At 63.8% G+C, this 11849-nt stretch overlaps 2 protein-coding genes across 3 annotated transcripts; both read right to left on the bottom strand.

Moving 5' to 3' along the window:
• Positions 1 to 536: 536 nt before the first annotated feature.
• Positions 537 to 1084, bottom strand: HRURF (HR upstream open reading frame). The gene has a single exon (XM_069485036.1). The coding sequence runs from the start codon at positions 782 to 784 to the stop codon at positions 680 to 682; it is 105 nt and encodes a 34-aa protein (XP_069341137.1). The 5' UTR covers positions 785 to 1084; the 3' UTR covers positions 537 to 679.
• Positions 1085 to 7159: 6075 nt separating this feature from the next.
• REEP4 (receptor accessory protein 4) lies at positions 7160 to 10612 on the bottom strand. 2 transcript variants are annotated; one of them, XM_069485161.1, is made up of 8 exons: positions 10553 to 10612; positions 9679 to 9751; positions 9262 to 9338; positions 9041 to 9161; positions 8527 to 8640; positions 8037 to 8172; positions 7751 to 7905; positions 7160 to 7647 (listed from the first exon to the last, which is right to left on the bottom strand). In XM_069485161.1, the coding sequence occupies exons 1-8, from the start codon at positions 10582 to 10584 to the stop codon at positions 7582 to 7584; spliced, it is 774 nt and encodes a 257-aa protein (XP_069341262.1). In that variant the 5' UTR covers positions 10585 to 10612; the 3' UTR covers positions 7160 to 7581. The 2 variants fall into 2 exon arrangements, with proteins under 2 accessions (XP_069341262.1, XP_069341263.1); XM_069485162.1 differs by lacking the exons at positions 7160 to 7647; positions 8037 to 8172.
• Between the last annotated feature and the right edge of the window lie 1237 nt (positions 10613 to 11849).

Below are 11849 nucleotides of genomic sequence, written 5' to 3'. Positions count from 1 at the left end.
TCCACCCTGGCCCCAGGGGACGAGTGAGCCAGCGCAGGAGAGGGGGATTACGAGGCCTCAGCTGGATGGGTCAAGCTGCCCTCGCCCAGCCCAGCCGGCCGCCGCCGCTGGAAACTGCAGCCCTGCAGCCCTGCAGCCCGGCGGCGGCGAGGGGGGAGGGAAGGAGGCGGGGAAAGCGGGCTGGGCCCCAGAGAGAGGCAAGGGAGGGAAACTTGAACGTGCGTACAAGGGACGGGGATGACAGGTGGCACCAGCCCCGCAGCGCTCTCTTGGCGCGGTCCCTTCGGCTGGCCCCAGGAGGGAGGTGACAGAGGGCGCCAGGTTTTCTGGAGCCCGCCGCCGTCCCGCCGGGTCCGGCGTCCTAACTTTCCGATGATGTTGGGATGTGTGGCCCAGCCAGAGGGGCCCAGGCACCTCGCTCCCTGCGGGCGCCGCGGGCTCGACTCAGAAATCCCTCGCCTCAGTGTCCCCAGGAGGCGCGCCCCCGGCGCCCCCTCTCGGCGCTTACCTGGGCTTCACGGGCCGGGCGCGGCGCGGGCGGCGGTCGTCCTGGCCGGCGCCGGGCACCCGCTCCCCATGGGCCGGCTCCGGGGCCTCCCGGCCGGCGGGCGAGGACGCGGTCTCCCGCTCTCCGCTCAGCGCTCTCGCGCTCGCTCTCCCCCGGGACGGCGGGGGCGCTCTAGGGCCGCAGGTTGGAGGGGTCGGACTCCGGGATCTGCAGGATGCGGCACACGGCGCGGATCGGCCGCACCAGTTTCTGGGCCGAGGCCGTGGGTTGCGCCATGGGACGCTGAGACTCCGTGCTGCGCCGCGGGGAGGGCCGGGCCGGGGCTAGGGAGCGGGTGCCCCCGGAGGGAGAGACGGAGCCGGGCCGGGGGGAACGCGCGCCCCGGGTCGGAGGTGGCCGAGTGGGGGGAAAGGCCGAGGGGCCGGGGGAGGGGGTCGTTCCCGCAAGGGGGGCCGATCCCGGGACCCAGGAGATAGGCACCAGCGAGGGCGCAGCACCGCGCAGCGCGGCTAATGGAGGGAGAGCGCGGCGGAGAGCGCAGCAGGACCTCTGATCGCCATCGCCAGACGCGCAACTGAGAGTGGGGAAGCTGCTCCGCCGGTTTCCTCCTCCAGCACCCTGCGGGAAACAGGAGCCCGTGATTCGGCGGCCCCGCCTGGGCCTGCCCCCTCCCGGGCCCCGGGGGCTTCCGCCAACGCCCCGGCGATGCCACCGGCTGCGCACGGGGAGAATGAGCCCTTTGTTCCCCCCTCCCCCCCGCGGCACCCGGGCGCCTGCCGAGAGAGGCTCCCCCAGGGCAGCGTGCCAGCTTCCCAGCCGCCCCACCCTCCCGTGGGCCCGGCCTCGGAGCCTGGCAGGCGGGCAGCACCCCCACTATAGGTGCCAAGCCCGGGAACTGGAGCAAAGGGCGGGAGGGGCCGGACCAGGCCATGGTGGGGCGTGGTGCCCCCGGGGGTGCTGGGGCGGGGCGCTTGGGAGGGGGCAGTGCCAGAGCTGGCAGGGGCAGTCAGGTTCTCACGGGTCAGTGATGGGTGCTCTGACCCACGCCAGCTGGGCCTTGCTTGCTGGACCACTGCTTTTGGTCCTCTCCAGCTCTGGCACCTGGCACACCCCACCGTCGCGCCTGCCCTGCCTCATCCTCACTTAGACAAGCGGCTCCTGACGGCCCCCCACCCCAACTCCCTCCCAAACCCCCTCCCAGGGCCCAGGGGCACCAAGGGCCGTGGCTCAGGAGCTCTGGGAAGGCCTGGGCTCTAGTCCATCCCTGGTCTAAGGGCCTTCGTTTCACCAAATGTCAGAGAGGTGATGAGGCCAGATGAGCCGGGCCACCGCAGGAGCCCGGCACTCTGGGGTTCTGTCCCATCCCAGGGTTCATAGTGCTTCCGGGCCCAGCTCTGGAGGGGAGCCCATGGGAGTGGCTCCCAGGAGCAAGCAGGGAGCACGAGAGAAATGGGAAAGTAGGGCGCCCTCCACCCGAGGAAGCATCCCGGCTCCTCTGCGGGGGCGGTTCCAGAGCACAGACACACACAGACAGATTCAGACACACACAGACAGATTCAGACTCACACAGAAACCCACACGCCCAACGGGCACTTCCCTTCCCCTCGGGCACCCACCTCCCACCCTCAACGCCCCTGCCTCCCTGTGGAAGACACCCTCAGCCCGCCTTCTCCCAGCCTGGGACGGAGCAGCCCCCCGACTCTCCCATCCCACGGGAGGGATGGGTTCTGGACGCCTCCAGCCTGTCCCAAGTCACACCACCATCCCTGGAGAGCCCCAGCCTTCCTCCCAAGGGCCGGGGCCTTCCACCAGTCGAGGAGAGGAGGAGGGGTCCTGGGAAGGGGTCTAAAGGCGCGTGCACCAGGCAGGACCTGGACCATGTTGGCATGGATTCACCCACCGCCTTGTGGAGCCCCCAGAGGCCAGCTCTGTGGTGGTGCAGGCTGGGGGGGGGCTGTTTACATGACTGAGTTAACACTGCCTTCCTCCCCCAGCTCCCCTGGGGGTGGCCGGACCTCAGTGTGCCCACAAAGGTGCTTTTGGAGGGTCCAGCGTGGCCTGGAATCCCCAGGCCCAGACGCCTGGCCTCCCACCCCCAGACTGGCTCCATGGGTGAAGAAGGAGGGGGGGATGGCTGGAGTGTGCCTGTGGTCCCCCATCTGTGTCCTCTGGCCTCCCTCAGCTTGTGGGAGCGCCCCGGGGAGATTCCTGCGGCTTGGGGCCTGGAAGAAGCCAGGGTGGAAGCCTGGGCTGTCCAGAGCCCGGCGGGCCTGTCGCTGTCATCCCCAAAGGCGATGAGGACTGTCCCTGGGGATTGGGACAGACATCTCTCCCCCACCCCCCCTTGCCATGTCTGCTTTGTCAGGTCACAGTCCCTGGACTAGAGCAGGGCTCTGGGACAGGCTCCAGAAGTGCCCAGGGGCCTGTGGGGGCCAGGGTGGGGAAAGGACCCCTTCCTGACCCTCACCCAGCTCCCCTCCTGCTGTGGAGCCCATGCCACAGGCCACAGAGTCCTTGTACCCGGCTGTTCTGTGCCTGAGGACGGAGCAGAGCTGAGGAGACACACAAAAGACACAACACAGAAGGAAAGCCACACAGCCGTGGACACAACGCTAGGCTCGTGGACAAAGGCAAGCTGACCAGCACCCCCGGCCACACGTGGGCCCGGCCCCAGCCCCGCACCGACCCCTGGCGCACTGACACACACACACCACACACGCACACGCTGACACACACTTGTGCTGACAGGCACGGCAGCACTCACGAGCCGGCTGCCCTCACGCCGTCCCCAGAGCCCCTTACCTGGGCAAGCACAGTGCCCCTCGGAGGAGCAGCCCCCTGCCCAGGGGAGGGCAGCAGGCGGGGGCGGGGGAAGGAGCCCCGGAGAGTCAGGCCAAGCTGCCACTAATCCGGGCGGGGAAAGGGGGGGCACCCACGTCAGAGCGGGGACTGCCGGGTGGAGGGCATCTGAGGACATCCCCTCCCACACACGCGGCCGTCTGGGCACCTAGCCCTGCTTCCCAGCCCCTCCATCCTTCAGACAGCTGAGGCTGGCCTCCCCCCACCCTGCTCCCCACCCCTGTGGCAATGGGGGGGGCGTGGGGGAGGGGGATACCGGGAGAATTCTCCCAGGACCTGGGGGGAGGGGGAGGGGAAGGGAAGTGTGGAGATGCTTTTGGAGCCAGAAGGAAGCTCTGTGGCAGATGCCATCCCCCCCTCGCCCACCCACCCACAGCCCTGACCTAATTCCTCTTCTTAGCCCACACCTCCCCAGCACCCCTCCCCAGCACCCCTCCCCTCCCCCGCAAGCTGCTCAGCGGGCTGCCCACCTCACCCCACTCTGCCCTGGGCTCAGGACCCCGTGCCTACAACACCCACTGGCCCAGGGATTTCTGTGGCAGCAGGCATCATTCTCCTGCCCAGGCTTCTGCCCCTGCCCAGCCATGGGGGCCCAGGCCTGATGTGGGTGGGGGATGGAGCCAGAGATGCCCCAGCTCAGCCCAGGCCAGGGGGGTGCGGGAACTAGAGGCCAGGCAGTGGGGCCAGTGTACGCCCGAGGCCAGAGGCTGTGATGGGACCAGGACACCGGGGGCCACAGGCCCGGAGGGTCGGCGATGATGCCTGAAGAGGCCAAAGGATGGTGGGAGGAGGGGAAAGGCAGGAGGGAGGCAGGACTCAAGGGTCCACTGCACCCAGAAACTGGGAGGCAGTGGAGGAAGCCTCCGGGAGGCAGACAAGGTGGTGGGGAGGCTGAGGAGGGAGCCCAGGACCACGCCGAGGGGTGCAGCTCCCAGGGGGCTGGCCACGCTGGCCCTGCCTGGGGACGCTGTGGGCGCGCTGGCTGGCAGTGAGAAGAGGCTGGGGGTGCCGGGGAGGCTGGAGTACAGCCTGGGATCCCACTAGAGGCCAGGCCAGAGGGGCTGAAGGGAGGACCAGGAACTCCGCCCAGAGGGCGACCACGCTGGGGCAGAGGTGAAGTCTCCGCGGTGTTTCTCAGAGGGGCAGGAGCGGCTCCAAGGGAAGCCCAGCTGACACCCAGTGCCCCGAGCCTCAGGATCACGTGTGTGCTTGCCCAGAAATGCCCCAGAACTTGGACTTCTTGCTCCTTCGCCTCTGGCCTCAGCATGTCTTGGAACCCATACAATTGCGGACAGCCATTCCCCAAAGCCGTGTTCTGGAGACCCTGGCATTTTGAAGGCTTTGCAGGGGGCCCCAAATGGTGCAGGACAGAAAGCAAAAGGCCACCCCCACCCCTGAGGAGCTTCTGGTCACTTAGTGCATTTGTTCTTTTACCGGCAAACACTCCTCGAGGCCACTTAGGTGACAGGCCCTGTGCTGGGCCCTGTGGGATGGTGATCCGGGAGTTTGGCATGTTAACAAATGATGACAAGATACTTCGAGTCCCGCCCTGGGGAAGTCTGGGGAGCTTCCCGGAGGAGGTCAGGGAGTGAGCGGGACTTCATCACCAAATCGCACACTTGCAAAAGCATTTCACTTTGGGTAAACTAAGCTGTTTGTTCCAGGCTGGGATAATGCGACAGAGAGTAAAGTACAAGTCTGTTCTTTATGAAGTCTCAGCACAGAGGAGGAGAAAATATGATGTGCTCAAGGCAAGACCAGAGCAGAGACGTGTGGTCTAGGTGAGCCTGCAACTCCCGGGGAGGGAGCGCTCGCAGAGGGCTTCCCAGGGAGGTGATGTCCGAGTGGGGTTCCAAGGGCAGATGGGACAAGGACAGAGAGTTGGGTGGCGGAGGAAGAGCCGGTCGGAGGGACAACATGCACAGGCTGCACAGAGCCACGAGGCAGTCTGATTGTCGGGGCGGAGAGCACAAAGCTTCGCCATCTCAGCCAAGCGGCCCAGGTGACGCTGTTGCCCACTCTAAGCACCCATCCTACGAATGAGGGTGAGTGAACTCTTCCTCACCACCCCGCAATGTCAGGCCTCGCCCCTCTTCTTTCTTTTGCATTTCCGTTTCATTTTGTCCATTCATGATGTACTCATCTTTTTTTGTTGCTCCAGTTTGGGCGTGTGCATCCTGCCATTCCAGCCCTACCCAGGCAATTCCCGGGCAACTCCTGCATCAGGAGACAGGGTCCCCAGCGCACAGGCAGCACCATGGTGGACAACTTGCTACAGCTCTCCAAGCCTCAGTTTTTCATCTGTAAAATGGGTATAGCTCCTAGCTGACAGGCTTTGGGGGAAGATTCAAGAAAATCATCTGAAAACAAATGATTCCGTACCTTCTCCTTGCCTCCTAGGCAAGAAACATCTCATTTTCTTAAGTACTACATAGTGACTAAGTGCATAGTCTCTGGAGCCAGACTGCCTCGTTCAAAGTCCGATTCTGCCATTTACAAGCTGTGTGATCTTGGGCAAATCACTTGCCCTCTCTGTGCCCATTTTCCTGCTTATAAAATGGAGATTATAAGAGTATATACCTCCCAAGATTGTTATGAGGACTAAATTACTATACGTCAGAGACTTAGAGCAGCGTCTGTGGCGGGGCAGCCACTCTCTGGGTGCTGGCATCGCTGCCCTCTGCACCCCTACACTATCTAGCAACATGTCTGGTACCTGGTTGGTGCTCAATAAATATTTTTTGAATGAAGTAATGAGGAGATGACACCGTGATGCAAAGGAAAGCCATGACAGGAAGCCACTGGGCTCCCCTCTGCAAGGAGCTAAATCACCCCAGTGGATTAAGTGCCTTCCCCCAAATAAAACCCGGATAATCCCACACCAAGAGTTAATCCGGACTCTCCCAGGGCACTCCGGGTTACCACCCCGTTTCCCCTCTTATCCTGCGCTCTCACCCACCTCTTTGCTTAATCGAAAGCAGGTGGGCGAGGGGAGCCGCCCCGGGGCACTGTGGCGAGACCAGCATCCCCGGCAGGAGAGGGCAGAGCTGGCACCGGCTGCCCAGGGATTAGAGCAGGGCACGGACCGCAGCCAGCACAGGCGGAGAGCCTGGGTCTCAGCAGAGCGGAGGAGACTCCGTGGATGGGGCAGGCCAAGGACCAGTGACCACAAGCAGCAGCGAGGGCCACAGGAGGCCTCGCCTGAGCTCCGCCAGGCCCCAGCAGGGCGAGGCTCTGGCCAGTCTCCGAGCCCCGCCCGCCTTGACCTGGAAGCCGGGGGCAGCCCAGATCCTGGCAGCTGCTGCCCTCTGGTGGCCACTGCTCAGAGGTGCAGTGCTCCCCTGAGCTACCTGGGTGTTTGCAGAACTCAAGGCGCCCACCCCGGAGCTACCTGAAACCCCCTTGCCCCAGGCCCATGGAGGAAACAGTCTCCCCAGGGCAGCCCTGAGCATGGCTCCAACATCCCCACAGGACTAACATGCCGCCTGAGACCCCTCCACACCGTTGCTCCTACTGGTTTCTCTACAATTACACCTTTCTGCCGAGGCCCAATCCCTGCCTGGATTGACCCCTCCTCAGGACTGGTCCCCGCTGTCCCACCTGTGTTCTTGGAGCTCCCCAAGAGCTGTCGTGACAGCACTCACTGCACTGCAACCGTGGGTGATGGCTCTGTCTCTGGAGGACCGGGCTCCTCCTGCCCTAGCCCTAGCCCGGGACTGGCCCGGAGTGGGCTGTTTAATTTCAAGTGTGTGATGTGAGGCGTGCGGACACAAATTGGGAGAGACAGAACATCTTTATGTATTTTATTTATCAAAACGTTCACAAACCTGACCTCATTCACCAACAAAAACCACACAACCAGGACACACACACCAGGCCTTGGAAAAGGCTGTCAAGTACTTGGAAGGACAGGAAGGAATGAACACAGCTGGCTGGACTTTTGGTTTCGCTTGCGGGGGTTCAGGCGTGCTCTGGTCCCACAGCTGGGGAAGGTAGAGGGCTGTGAAAGGCAATAAATAGGACCCGGGGCCCAGCTTGCTTTGGTACATCGTGGGTGTGTCCCTGCACGTGGCTCTGCCAGCGTCTGCCAGGAGCCAGGAGATGGGGCCACGGCGGCTGGCGCAGGCAGGCCAGATGTGCAACCACAGGTCCCTCTGAGCAGCCCCAGGCACCCTGCAGGGCACGAGGTAAGACTGGGCCAGTCGCTGCAGCCCCTAGCTGTCCATGTCGGAGGGCACAGCCTTTTTCCTTGTCCGAACCTTCAGGGAACGCGAAGTGCCCTAGGGGAGAGAGCAGGTGGCCATGAGGTGTGCGCTAGAGAGCCGGCACGGCCGCCCTCCCCCAGGCTGTCCTCCCCCACGCCATCCTGTCCTCGTGGCTGACCTCTCGCACTGGTGGCTTCCTCTTGACCACACGCAGGCTCTGGCTGCGGCTCAGTGGCTTCTCTCGGGGCCGGGCTGGTGGCCGGGGGGCTGCCTCGGTATCCGACCAACACTCATCCTCTGTGTCACTGTCCTGGAGGCCCCCTGCCCGGTACCCTGTGTGGAGGACAGGCCGGGGCAGGCAAAGCTGAAGACCTGGGGCCGGGCCTTCCTCTAGCCCTCGGGGAGCCATGCTCATGGGAGATGCCACCCTCTCACAGCGGCTCTGGGTCCCTCTGCCCACTCACCAATGGGTGGCCTCCGGCGGGGTACCTGGTCCTCCAGGTAGAGGGGGTCCTGGTAGGTGGGGGCAGGGGCATCGGGGATGGAACGCAGGTCCTGCATGGAGAAGCTCCGCAGCCTGCCGGCCAGTGCGCCCTGACTCTGAGAGGGAGGGAGGGGCTGCTAGGGGAAGGGGCTTCGGCAGGGAAGCTGCCCGGGGAAATCAAGGGCCCACCCTCGCTAATCACTGCGGCTGGGACTCAGCATTGAGAGCAACCCAGCAACCTTCTGGCACTGTGCCTTTGTGGCACCAACAGGAAACCAAGGCCAAGAGAGCAGGAACCGCTGCTCACGCTCAGTGTTGGAGCCAGGAAGGTCTGAGCTTCTAGCTCCACGCTCCTGCCAACACCTCCCCTTCTCACCCCTGCTCCCCAGCTGCTATCTCTGGGCTCCCTGGCAGAGGAGCTGGACAGGCCCGAAAGGCACTGAGGGGGTGGAAGCCGGGGACCAGAGCACCTTGGTGGCAGCCTGCACAGCAGCCGAGGCGGCAATGTTGAGGCCCCGCTTGCCAAAGCTGAGCATGGTCTCGTAGCTGCGCTCCTTGGCCTGCACGATGTATGTGTCGATCTCCTGCAGACCCAGGGGGGGAGGGGGGCTCAGGCGCACAGCCAGAATCCCTCTTCCTCTGCAGACCCTAAGAAGCCACTGGTTGTCACACTTCCTAGCCCACCCCCACCCAGTGCCAGGGAGCGACAGATTGGGGCCCAGAACACACACACCAAAAGCAAGGCTTCCCACCCAGTTGCCCACCCCACCATCCCAGACCAACTTCCACCCTCAAAGGTCAGCCACATGCACTCCCATTGGATTATCCTGGCAGATGACATAGCCTAGACCCTGTCAAGGTCCCACAGCTTAGCAGCAGGACTGGGATGAGGACCCAGGTATCCCCAGCATCCTGGACCCAAGTCCAGGGCTCTTTCCCTCATGCCTACCCCTAAGCCTCCCTCCCCATCTCTCCCTGGGGTACCTTCTCATGGCGGGACAGGGATGGGTGGACAAACTTGCGGTAAAGCAAGCTGGCCCCCTTGGTGTAGGGCGACAGTAGCCACAGCACAAAGGCCATCTTGATCTCATAGTAGAAAGGGAACCTGTCAGAGCATTGGTGGGGGGATGGCAAGGTGAACCAGGGAGCCAGGCCGAGGTGGGGCCATGCCTGCCCCACGGCCTGCCGACCCCCGGCACCCATACCAGGAGATAAAGATGTCCGTGATGACCTCTGCTGCCATGAAGAGTGCAAAGACGATCCAGTACATCATCCACCGGACCTGTGGGGGCAGAGATCAGCACGGACCCTGCCAACTCCCATGCCCGGCTGGCCCAGCCTGGAGACTCCCGAGAGCCTGTCCCCGGGCATTGCCGCATTCCCCCACCACCTGGCAGGACAGTGCCCAACCCCATGGCTTCACCCACAAGATCGTGCACAGGCACCCCTGTGGCCTGCCCTCCGTCCACACCCACTCGAACAGGCCCTATTCTCTTCTTCCGCACTGCACTCTGCAAGTGCCCCACGACCGTGCCCCTGGGGGAGGGGGGGCCCAGCCCAGACCTTCCCCACCTCACCAAGTTCTGCTACACACCCCCACCCTGCCCAGCCCCCGCGCTCACATATTCACGAATGTTCTTGGTCTTCACAGCTTTATAGGAGGCGTAAGCTGGATACAGCATCCCAAACACCAGCCTGGAAGAGAAGCCATCAGAGTGTGAGGGGCACTATGCCCCCGACCCAGGTGGCCGCCTCCCCCCACTGGGGTGCCAGGTGGCAGAGCCTGCCCTGTTTTTCCCGCTTGGCTTGCACAACCTGTGCCTGAGTCAGTGCCCTGGAGGCCACCACCCCACCCGGCTGTTTACAAACATCCCAAGCCTGCCCAGGCCTGCACTGGTGGCCCATGGGTGCGTGATGGAGCGAGAGAGAGCACAGCCACTCCACAAAGTGGGTGAGAGCACCAGACTGCCCCCTCCCATGGGCATGCAATCAGGCCCAGGGCCACCAGACCTGGCACTGCCAGGTGACAGACAGGAATATTGGAGCCAGGTGTTGGAGTTCTCAGAGAGGTAAGCAGCAGGGCTGAGTGAGGAGGCCGAGACCAGGGCGCTGTGAGTCATGTGACAGCTCAGATGAGAAGCAGCACCTGGATTCTCCGCCCACAACGTGCCATATTACTTTGTGTTCGCCAAGGGGGCCGAAGCAGGCCTGCGGCCCTCGCCCCGTGCATGTTCGCGGTGTGTGTGAGTGTGTGTGTACGCGCGCACCGTGCATGTGGATGTGCATGGGCGGGGTCGGCACCAGCCAATGAGACTGGGGGTGAGGGGTCAGCACGCAGTACCCGAGACCCGCGTACAGGTCCGTTAACCCTTGCGGCCAGTGTTGGGGGCGGTGCAAAGGCTCTCAGGAAGTTCCCTATCGCAGCAGACGTTCCCAGCTCCCACCCAGGGTGGGACGGCAACCCGGGACAGGGCGGCTGAGAGAGGCCATACTCACACCACCAGGCGACAGATCATCCAGGACACCATCCTGCCAACCTTTGGGGACAACCCCAGAAAGACGCCCAGAGGGACGTTCACGCCAGACCTAAGACGGAGGGATCAGCGGAGGTGCGGTAACCCGTGGGGTGGTCCGGCTGCCCCTGGGCGGAGGCGGGGCCCACGGCCCGCTGGCTGCGACCCGCAGTTCCGGGAGCCTAGAGGACACGAAGGCCAGCGGACCGGGGGCGCGGCGGCCCAGCAGGTAGGAAGCGGGCACAGTCGCGCGGCTGGGGCAGTTACGGCTCGACCCGCACTTCCTGCCGCGCAGAACCGGGCGTTCGGCCCTCGCCGCACGCCGCTGCTGGTCCCGCGCGGGGGTGGCGATCGCGGCCTCGCTCGTGCGGGTCGCTGCGGTCCCAGCGCTCAGTGCCGGTGCCGGCCGCGGGGCGGAGTTTGCAACTCACTTAAAAGTTGCACGGAACTGGGCACTGCCCAACCCCTGCGCTCCGGCGCGCGGCGCAGGCGCAGTGCGGCCGAGGGGGCGGAGCGGGGCAGACGGCCCGAGGCCCGCCCCTTAAAGGGGCGATGCGCCGCGGGACTCGGCGCGGGGGCCTGTCTTTGCTAGTCCGGGAGACTAGGGGGTGCGCAGCGGCAACCAAAAGCGGGGGTGGGACGTAGGAGGGGACAAAGGAAATCTGGACCCTAGAGTTTTCCGCGGCCCTTTACTGGCTTCTCCCAGTGTCCTTTCCTCTGGCCTCAGTTTTCCTTCTATAAAATGGGAAGGGGCGTGAGATGAGTGGGGTTCCCCCCTGCAGGCCCAGGCGCCAGCTGGAAAGAAGTCCGGGTCTTACACCCCTGGGTCACCGAGAGCAGTGAGCACCTCCAGGCTGCTGCTTCCCAAGGGAGAAAAGAGGGAGGAGTGGGAGAGAGGGGGCCTGAGAGACTCGTCACCCCAACAGTGGGCTTCAGGGGTTCACTTGTTTCCGGGACACCTCTCCAGAGCCCTCACAGCTGGGCAGGCTGACCATGGTGACTTGGGAGATTGTGGGTCGGGCCCCAACTCCTAGGACGCCTTCTCCAGAAGTTTGGAATTCCACCTATTCCTCTGAGTCAAGAGCACACATATCCCTGGGATAATAGTGTTGATTGCCGTTTGTAACGCATTTTGTGCACAGGGTCCTAATCTTTGCAAAGATCCTTTTTACTATTTAGGAAATACCATGCTCAGTGGTGAAGAGTAACTTGCCCATGTCACCCAGTGGTAATTATTGCTGGCCATGGCTAAATGCTTGGCTCAATCAGTCTTCTGAGGC

This window comes from Eulemur rufifrons, chromosome 12 (genome assembly GCF_041146395.1).
Source record: "Eulemur rufifrons isolate Redbay chromosome 12, OSU_ERuf_1, whole genome shotgun sequence".
Lineage (NCBI taxonomy): Eukaryota > Metazoa > Chordata > Mammalia > Primates > Lemuridae > Eulemur > Eulemur rufifrons.
The sequence above is the reverse complement of the archived record's forward strand: the minus strand, read 5'-3'. Positions and strand labels throughout refer to the sequence as shown.

Bases quoted from the DNA above. Each gene is read 5' to 3' on its own strand.
- HRURF (XM_069485036.1), bottom strand. From the start codon at position 784: ATGGCGCAACCCACGGCCTCGGCCCAGAAACTGGTGCGGCCGATCCGC.
- REEP4 (XM_069485161.1), bottom strand. From the start codon at position 10,584: ATGGTGTCCTGGATGATCTGTCGCCTGGTGGT. The intron at 8,173-8,526 runs GTGCTCTGGTCC...CCTCCCTCTCAG, and splicing joins CTGTGCAGGCTGCCACCAAG to AGTCAGGGCGCACTGGCCGG. The intron at 7,906-8,036 runs GTGAGTGGGCAG...TCCTCCACACAG, and splicing joins CCGCCGGAGGCCACCCATTG to GGTACCGGGCAGGGGGCCTC.